General features: G+C 40.1%; 1 protein-coding gene across 2 annotated transcripts; it reads right to left on the reverse strand.

The window, feature by feature from the left end:
• Window positions 1–1,139: 1,139 nt before the first annotated feature.
• si:ch211-157c3.4 (Lipopolysaccharide-induced tumor necrosis factor-alpha factor homolog-like) lies at window positions 1,140–7,200 on the reverse strand. 2 transcript variants are annotated; one of them, XM_063904751.1, is made up of 5 exons: window positions 6,999–7,200; window positions 3,059–3,108; window positions 2,857–2,949; window positions 2,196–2,382; window positions 1,140–2,094 (listed from the first exon to the last, which is right to left on the reverse strand). In XM_063904751.1, the coding sequence occupies exons 2-5, from the start codon at window positions 3,102–3,104 to the stop codon at window positions 1,974–1,976; spliced, it is 447 nt and encodes a 148-aa protein (XP_063760821.1). In that variant the 5' UTR covers window positions 3,105–3,108; window positions 6,999–7,200; the 3' UTR covers window positions 1,140–1,973. The 2 variants fall into 2 exon arrangements, with proteins under 2 accessions (XP_063760821.1, XP_063760820.1); XM_063904750.1 differs by having other exon boundaries at window positions 2,857–2,952; window positions 6,999–7,182.
• Between the last annotated feature and the right edge of the window lie 2,991 nt (window positions 7,201–10,191).

Genomic DNA, 10,191 nt, shown 5'->3' on the forward strand with positions numbered 1-10,191 from the left:
AAATAAGCATATTTTCTCCAACTATTAATAAAACTTTCGATATTTAAAGTTTCATTAAGCCCACAATTGTAGATATCATTTTATTAGATGGCTGGGAGTCCTTATAGAACTACACGTGGCATGTTCTCATTTATTTGAGTACCATACAGCATACGGTTGTGTTTTCCATTGAGCAATAATTAGCTGGACACTGCTTAGCGTGCTGCACCAATTCCCAAGACGACATGATTCAATTAAAACGAACACAGTTCTGCAGCTTGGCTTTGAGCTAGCTTAATGCTAAAATTAGCGCGCTAACAAGCTAATGTTTAGTACTTTGTAATTGCTCTTCAATGTAGGTTAACACTAAGAATCCATATTAATGTCCCCCTTAATGTTCTATTCATAACCTAGTAAAGGGTTTCTTTCTCAATTAAAATGTGAAAGCTTGCTCGCAGTGTTTGCTGAAATGGTGAAGGCCATGAAAGTACATTTTTTTGGGTCCATAATTTAATATACTGCGGTTTTTGTTATACACATATTTTGTAAAGCTTTATATTCTATCTAAGCATTGTTCACGTTCCCATCCGCCTTATTTGTATCCCCTTTTCCCCCCTTCAATTGTTCCGTTTTATGTTACGGCTAGCTAGCTTAATCATTAGCCTCAACAAGCCTCGGTTAACGTCAGGCCTACTTTTGCCCGTTAAAATTGAAGACGCCCTAAAATACAATGGAAAGAGGTCTATCCAGGTTAACATTTATAATAGTATTCATCAAATAGCAGGTGTATTCAAAGAATCAAATCAAGAGTGTGTGTATTGTTTCCAGTGTTGCATTGATTTGAAGCTATTGAGAAATTGAGTTTTTAATAACATCATGTTGAATTTAATTAAATATAAGCAGCCCTCAAATAATATAAAGAGAGGTGTGTCCTATTTGATTAGTATGGTATACAATTCTGCATTGCTTCGAATAATTAAGGTGAAATGATTTTGAAGAATAAAGCTTTCCAAAGGTAAACTCCTGAATTTGATTAAAATATTCCTTAAACATTTTTAAGGTTGGCTTGAATCCAATAAAAGATGTGTCCTACTTCTCCAATGTATTGTTACATTGATTTGGAGTCCCTGGCTCAGATGCAATTTGAAATAAACACAGTGTTTGATAGATAGATTGACTTTATTGCCCACATCTGTCGAAATGTGTCTATTGCTTCTCCCAAGTACAGAAAAGGTACAAGAGTTTATTTACAAGCCCTTCATTTAAACAACACATCGTAAGCAGAAGTTTCTGAAAAGGATTATATATTGTTTTTTACCTGCTGGAATGGGACAAACAAAACGGCTCCCAAAAAGTGCATCGGGGTCTGCTTAACCCATCTGTGCCGGACCACGTATCTAAATACTTTTTTTAATTGGTCAAACTGTTTGACTAAACACAATACATTTAGTAATTGTTTACATGGGACTATTGTCTCCTTCTATTTTAGAAAGAAATTGCTGTTCCATGTGCCCAAAAACTAAATATAGTATGAGAGGAAAATCTATGAACATATTAAAGTTCAATATAAAAGTAATGCACAGATATACAGTGTTCATAATCATATCATAGGGTAGACATTCAACTAACACAATATAAGCACTCCTCATCCTGATAGTTATTGCTATTGACAAAAGTGATTTGTTTGTATTTGATCTTTAACTGTCAAAGTTGTACATTAAGACATTAAACTAAAAATAAGGCTAATTACACTAGCCAGAACTTTAAAAAGTGTGCACGTGATATGTAAGCTATGACATCACAATGACTCCCAGTCCGTTTGCTTATAAAATAATTTTGGATTTAGCTTCAGCCAATGCAATGGCTCATCCATAGAAAGGAAAAACATTGTTCTGCACCTTTTGTCTGTTCCATAAAAATGGTGCAACTGATTAGACAAAGGTAACAGGATGTTATTTATTACTTCTACGGGTCTGTTTGTGCCGTCAGGTTTGTCATTTTTTGCAGCACTTTTTCTTGTCAACGTGCAGCACTCTGTTGCAGCGAGGGCAGGTGTGGTACGCATCCTTGAAGTTCTTAAGGAAGAAAGGAATCAGGCAGCAGCACAGGAACAACCTGCAGCACAAGCATGGAGTTAGTGTCAATTAACTGTATGGGAACATTTGAAACAGTTTGTCTACAGAAGCCCTGAGAACCGCCCTGAGGCTCTGACTCACCCGCAGCAGATGAAGAGTAAGCACATCAGCCAGGCATATGTCCCTGCTTTGTAGGTGACATTGGTCATGACCTGCTGCTGGCAGGAGGTGCAGGTTGTCATGCCAGGGTCACGACTCAGCCGCCCGTCGATGCTCACATACCTCCTTTTGCCATCGTCAATCCCCATCCCTCCTCCGCCGCTGTACACTAAAGCATGGAAGAGAATGTAGGTTGGATAAGGTTAAGAATTATGTACTAGAGTGAGTTGAAAGTATTGTTTTTGATGTGCCTTTCAAGGGAATCAGGTTTGAGTTTCGGTATTTACAAAATTGTCCATTAAATATAATGGAAATGTGTCTTTGGCACTGGCGTATAAGACAACACTCATCAGACACAACATACAGATCACACACAAATCACAACAAGTATGCATCATGAAGCCTAAAAGTGGCAGACATAATGAAAGTGCTACAGGAGGTGGATTAAATTGGATGTTACTTAAAAATATAGTGTTTCTTATAAAAGGATCTGATTGTATTAGTTCAACTGTTCTGAAGGATAATACTTCAAGTGTGAATCTATACTTCTACTGCCTGAATCTGCTTTATGGTTTTCACTTTCTTTGGTTCATTTGTTCTTGTCTTTGAGAACATGCGTATCGTAATTATAGTTCATGTTTACCTGGTGTGTCGTTTGAGGCGCTCTCCGGTAGATGTGTAGGGGTGAATGGAGTGTGGAGGTGATAGACCGTCACATCATCCTTACTCTGCCCTTCTACTGGGGAAAAAAATAGTAAAGAGAGGAAGACAGGAAAGACCGGTTAATTAATGAGCTATGCTGGTTGTGATGGCGATATGTGTGAGCATGGTGCGTTCAAATTCACCCGGTATGATATAGGGAGGAGGTTGTGTCTTCCCATCTCCACTCATTGTGCTGAAAGAGAGAATAGAAAGAAAACAAATTCTTTAAAATGTTGCTCATTTGAATTTAAAGTGACAACACAGTACACAACAAAACGATAGGCAGTGGTGAGAGAAGTACTCGCATTGTGTAATAGTTCATTGTAAAATGATGTTACAAGTAAAAGTCCTGCATTGGAAATCTTACTCAAATAAAAGTCCAAACGTATCGGCATCAAAATAATGTCAGAGGAAATATTCTGCAAATGTTCAGGTTCATATTTAGTATTAAGTGCCTCTACTCTGACATGTCTCCATGCTTTAATGTTCAAAAAGCTCTTCATTTTTCTCATACTGCCTGTTCTGCAGTCCCTCTTTTCACCCTCTGTCTGAAACCAGAGCCCAGTCCGCTCTGATTGGTCAGCTGACTTCTCTGTTGTGATTGGTCAACAGAAGATAGATCCCAAATATCTTTCTCAATGCTGTAATGCTACTTTTAAGACAATGGTGTTTCTGCCACCAGATGAAGCCAAAGCGTGACTAAACTCCACAGTCACCTCTTACCGACATGTTTATGTTGGCACCTGTTATGCAGTATGTTGTGCTTTGGAGGGATGTTTCTTGTCTATATTACTGGCAGGAAAGGCCTCGGGAGGGACAGTTTTGTGTGATTGCTGACAGATTTTAAGGTGTGGTTGCTCACCTGAAGGCTTTTCAAAAAGATTTTGGTCCTTACTCACAAAAAGTGCTTGGAAAGATGCTGGGATTTATTTATTTTATTTGTACTATTTAGATGATTGATCAGAAAAGTCATTATGCCACAACCTTTAAATCACCTATGATGATGGGATTATGGTATGCATTGTTTTCCTGCGTGTAGTTGCACGTGCAAAATGTCAGACTCAGCCACTTACAATAAAAGCTAGTAGAAACTTCAATTTTAACAGTGCATTCATTTGGCTTTTGCTTAAACCCTGCAAAATAAAAATACTATCAGAGAACAGGGTTTAGTTTAAATACTATTTTCAGGAATACAACTTTAAAACTAAATTACTGGTTGAATAAACCAAAGACTCATATCTTTCCTGGTCGCCAAGGTGATGTTTTGCATCCCCCTTTCTCCCCCTTTCCTGTCTAACTTTAGCTTACTTAGAAACCCTTTCTCCCCCTTTCCTGTCTTACTTAGAAACCCTTTCTCCTCAAAATGTGACAAAATTAATCTCCAGTAATTACTGCTATTACTCTAGAGCTGAGGACTTAGATGAGCAAAATCTTTCAGTCTGCTACGTGACTTCTTCCACTTGATTTTTGAGGCCCATAAAAAAATAATAATCATGTGACCTTTTAAATAAAATGGTCACATACAGGAAAAACCCGGCTAACAGAATCCCACGACTCCACCTCTGTATTCTTTTGTTTCCCTTTTCTTGTGTTTCTCCTCCATATAAACAAACACAAAAACACAATCGAGCATGACTAAGCATCTACACTCCCGCACAGAGAAAGCAGACCTGTTCTATCATCAGGCCACAGCGTCTCTGCCAAGCACTACACATGACCTTTCTTTTTTCCCTTTAACACACACACACACACACACACACACACACACACACACACACACACACACACACACACACACACGCACACACACACACACACACACACACACACACACACACACACACACACACACACACACACACACACACACACATACACACACACACACACACACACACACACACACACACACACACACACGTGTCCCCCCTTAATGAGGCCTAAACAATTGTAGGGTCCACCCTTTCCAGTTGTTCTACACCTGTACAAGTCCTTCCAGTACATGTGTAGTTAGTTCATCACTCAACACTCTCTCTCTCTCTCTCTCTCTCTCTCACACACACACACATACAGTACATATATACTTATGTTCCCTCCTAAAGATGCCCACACTTTCGACCCAAATGTGGGGTCCAACCTTTTTCGGTTGTTTACACTAAACTCAAAGATGACTATAAATTAACACACACCGTCCTTACGCCATTACATGGATTGAGGTGCAGCCACAGTTCATTACCTGAGAAGATGACAGACTGTTTTCTCTCTCTCTCTCTCACACACACACCTACACACACACACACACACACACACACACACACACACACACACACACACACACACACACACACACACACACACACACACACACACACACAGCCTGCATACACCTATGTGTTGGTGCAGGAATGCGACCGAGCTGCATGTTTTCCTGTGTGTCACAGAACGGGGTGTGTCACTGCTGCGTCGCACAACTCTATCTAAAAAATCTGTCGATTGAGCTCATCTCAGGGAAAAAATAAACTGCTTGACATCATGCTGAATGTTTTCCTTTTTAAAAGGTGATGACTGAACTAACATGACAATTCCATATTGTGTTTCTTGTTCCTCCAAAACTTCAACATTTTACGGATAATGCCTTTCAGTGTGAGTATTGGCAGGTGTATCTGTTTTGATAAGTGCTACAGAAACAGCTAAGAAGGAGGCGCGGATAACTGGCAGGGTGGCTTTTTCTAGTGTTGGCTGCTTTCCACAAAGCAACTGGTGGAACATTAATTGGAAAGTTAGGGAGTGTTGGGTTAAGGTTTATCAAGTAAATAGTTGTAGTCCTTGTTTTTCATTATTGTTTGACATGCTTACTGTCTCCATGAGTGGGAAAAATGAATGATGTTAGGTGAGGAAAGTTAGGTGCATTGGAGATCCTTAGGAAAAAGAGACCTTGTTTGGATAAAATATGAATGAAAAAGTCCAATCACATCATTTGAAATGAATATATGAGCAACAATCTGCTCAATTGAATAAGTAGGACACAGATGATGGAGCTTCTGTCATCAAGATGTCACCTAAAGCTGCTGATAGAGGTAGGGTCTGGGTGCGGTTTCTAAAAACATTCATCTGCCACATTGCGGAGATACTTTCAAACAACAAACGGGGAAAGTTGGAGGCTGGTGATAAAACATTACAACCTCTGTGAAAGAAGAGAACAGACATGACCTCAGCTCAGACAGCATTCTCTACAGCTTCATGACTGAGGCAGGCGTGGGAGTGGATCAATGGAGGAGGAATTCGGTGCAACTGGTAAATAAGCTAATTATAAAAGTACAACTCCAATTATCTTATGCTGATGAAAACTTAAGAAGTGTGGACACCAGATATTACACTTTTAGCTGGTAGTTTCCCAGAGAACCAATCACAGATGTTGGGTTCTCTTGTCTTTCTGATGTTACGCTGGATGATGTTTCATGTAGACAAGTTAACACCCCGAGATACAGTCTGAGTTTTAGGTGTGGCCTCACTGTATGTTGCATCTGTGCTGGTCAAACCTGCCCCATCAGCTGCTTGGGAGGGGTTTTTCAGAAGTGGAAATTACCAAGTCAATCACTCATCAATTCAGATAAAGACATGGAGTTAATACAGCTTGTATGATATGTCTGTTGTTTTAAGGAGCTTTTTATTATGTACCGCCTTGCCTTCAGGTGCAATGAAGTTTAGTGTTTCTGGACTGTCTCTCTTATTTTTCAGTAACTGTCAAAACTGTGCTTTAACATCCTTTGATAACCAGTCAGTAAGTCTTAAGACATTACCGTGTCATAGCACTCATTTCAGAAAGTTCCATTCATATCTTATTGCTGTTATGTGTACCAACATTTTATATATTACAACAAAGCTAGACTTTCTATTGAGGTCTAGTCCCTGAATCTGAAAGCATCAATCAAACCAACAAGTACGGAGAACATATTTGACCCTACTCAGGTGCATCCAAATTAAAATAACTTCCTGTCTTAAAGTGTGGTCCTGCAGGCTAAACCGAAGACTATGAAACGTGTTCCCTTTCCCACACATCCCATATGAGTCTCTCAGTCTTACCTTGGCTGTGTGTTGCCGTCAGTACGCAGATTTGTGTGTGAGCTGCTGCTGATGTAGAGTCCAGACAGATTTTAGATCTAGCATGCACCTGTACCTCTTCTTTACTTCTCTTCGCACGCCCACAGCTCCGCCCACACCGACAAAGACTGACTCTGCAGCTTGAATGAGTCACTCCATGATTTAGGTGTGACTTTCAAAGGCTGTTCTGGTTGTCATTTGAAATTGTTCTTTGTGTCAAGGAGATTATTGAGGGAGTGTGTGTGTGTCACTCACTTAGGTGAGGATAACCAGTTTTCTTCGTGCTGCTTCGTTTTTCCTTCAGCAGCGAATAATAGTTTGTGTCCTAGAATATGACCGGAAGGGCTAGGACAACTTTTAGTAGAGATATGTATGCATGTGTTGGCATAAACTTACATAATGACAATTTTCCAGAGAAAAAAAAACAATGAAATGCATTTGTGTGCATATGAGAGAAGACTGTTTACTTAATTGAATAAGATGAAGCAAGAAAATAAGAATCCTTTGAGTACCCGAAGCAATCTGAACATGAACACAGACAAATGCACGTTATGCATAAAAAAGCACGACTTATCCTGAAGAAAAGCTAAATGGTTTTCTAGGGCAAAGGTCAGAGCTTTCTCCCTCTCAGGTGTTGAATACGGATGCTTGGTAAGTGACTTCAAACACAAACGATGAACCTTCACAAATCGCTCTAGTGTCGGTTTTAAGACAGCTGTTTGTATCCTGTGTCAAACAAAAAGTCAGCATCAGTTATTTAAACTAACATACTTATGTAGGTAATGCACATAACTTTAATCACGTACCTTTTTTAAATCACGGACGTAACGTAACTTTGGTTGTAGGTCGCTAGTGTATTTAAGCCCAAACCATGATCTTTTTTTTTCCAACGTCGTCATTTTTTTTGTTTTGAATCCACAACGTTTACCACATCTGGAAGTGTGTTGAATTACCATGCGTGTTGAGAAATTATGCCAGCGTAGCAATATGCTTGTTTTAAGAAGAATTCCCTTTCTTTCTGAGAATGATGTGAGAAAGAAGAAAACTGTGAACATTAGGAAACACCTAGCCTGGCTCTGTAGGAAGGTTGATATGTCCTTTTACTGGCACCTGTAAAGCTGACTAGTTAACACATTATATGTTGTTTGTTTTACCTGTACAACAGATGTTTATTATCGGGGTTACAGTGGGGCAAAAAAGTATTTAGTCAGCCACCCATTGTGCAAGTTCTCCCATTTAAAAAGATGAGAGATGCCTGTAATTTTCATCATAGGTACACTTCAACTATGAGAGACAGAATGGGGGAAACAATCCAGGAAATCACATTGTAGGATTTTTAATGAATTAATTGGTAAATTCCTCGGTAAAATAAGTATTTGGTCACCTACAAACAAGCAAGATTTCTGGCTCTCACAGACCTGTAACTTCTTCTTTAAGAGGCTCCTCTGTCCTCCACTCGTTACCTGTATTAATGGCACCTTTTTGAACTCGTTATCAGTATAAAAGACACCTGTCCACAACCTCAAACAGTCATACTCCAAACTCCACTATGGCCAAGACCAAAGAGCTGTCAAAGGAGACCAGGGACAAAATTGTAGACCTGCACCAGGCTGGGAAAACTGAATCTGCAATAGGTAAGCAGCTTGGTGTGAAGAAATCAACTGTGGGAGCAATTATTAGAAAATGGAAGACATACAAGACCACTGCTAATCTCCCTCGATCTGGGGCTCCAAGCAAGATCTCACCCCGTGGGGTCAAAATGATCACAAGAACGGTGAGCAAAAATCCCAGAACCACACGGGGGGACCTAGTGAATGACCTGCAGAGAGCTGGGACCAAAGTAACAGAGGCTACCATCAGTAACACACTACGCCGCCAGGGACTTAAATCCTGCAGTTCCAGACGTGTCCCCCTGCTTAAGCCAGTACATGTCCAGGCCCGTCTGAAGTTTGCTAGAGGGCATTTGGATGATCCAGAAGAGGATTGGGAGAATGTCATATGGTCAGATGAAACCAAAATAGAACTTTTTGGTAAAAACTCAACTCGTCGTGTTTGGAGGAGAAAGAATGCAGAGTTGCATCCAAAGAACACCATACCTACTGTGAAGCATGGGGGTGGAAACATCATGCTTTGGGGCTGTTTTTCTGCAAAGGGACCAGGACGACTGATCCGTGGAAAGGAAAGAATGAATGGGGCCATGTATCGTGAGATTTTGAGTGAAAACCTCCTTCCATCAGCAAGGGCACTGAAGATGAAGCGTGGCTGGGTCTTTCAGCATGACAATGATCCCAAACACACCGCCAGGGCAACGAAGGAGTGGCTTCGTAAGAAGCATTTCAAGGTCCTGGAGTGGCCTAGCCAGTCTCCAGATCTCAACCCCATAGAAAATCTTTGGAGGGAGTTGAAAGTCTGTGTTGCCCAGCGACAGCCCCAAAACATCACTGCTTTAGAGGAGATCTGCATGTAGGAATGGGCCAAAATACCAGCAACAGTGTGTGAAAACCTTGAAGACTTACAGAAAACGTTTGACCTCTGTCATTGCCAACAAAGGGTATATAACAAAGTATTGAGATGAACTTTTGTTATTGACCAAATACTTATTTTCCACAATCATTTGAAAATGAATTCATTAAAAATCCTACAATGTGATTTCTGGATTGCTTTCCTCATTCTGTCTCTCATAGTTGAGGTATACCTATGATAAAAATTACAGGCCTCTCTCATCTTTTCAAATGGGAGAACTTGCACAATTGGTGGCTGACTAAATACTTTTTTGCCCCACTGGTATGTGCCAGGTTTTGATTTTTTGTCGAACTGGTAGGGAGGCAACCTGACCAAGAAAGAGTACAACAATCTAAATAATGCAACACCTTCATTTCTATCTAAATGTTTCCAGTCGTTTTGCTAAGTTCTGCTAGAAACTGTCATTTGATGCAACGGTTAGACTTTACAACCAGCAGGGCCCCTGGTGGACCCCCACATTCACACCCACACAACTTCAGACTGAGACACCGCTGTGTAACTACACCAACGTGCAATAATATACCAAACAACAATATGACTCCACTGTTGTGCAATAACTCCTATGTGTAATTTGTAGAATCCTCTTCGAATGTAACTTTAACAGAAATGACTTTAAAGTTTTTATATTTGATATTTTTAGTGCATGCCCTTT

Source organism: Eleginops maclovinus, chromosome 16 (assembly GCF_036324505.1).
Source record: "Eleginops maclovinus isolate JMC-PN-2008 ecotype Puerto Natales chromosome 16, JC_Emac_rtc_rv5, whole genome shotgun sequence".
Lineage (NCBI taxonomy): Eukaryota > Metazoa > Chordata > Actinopteri > Perciformes > Eleginopidae > Eleginops > Eleginops maclovinus.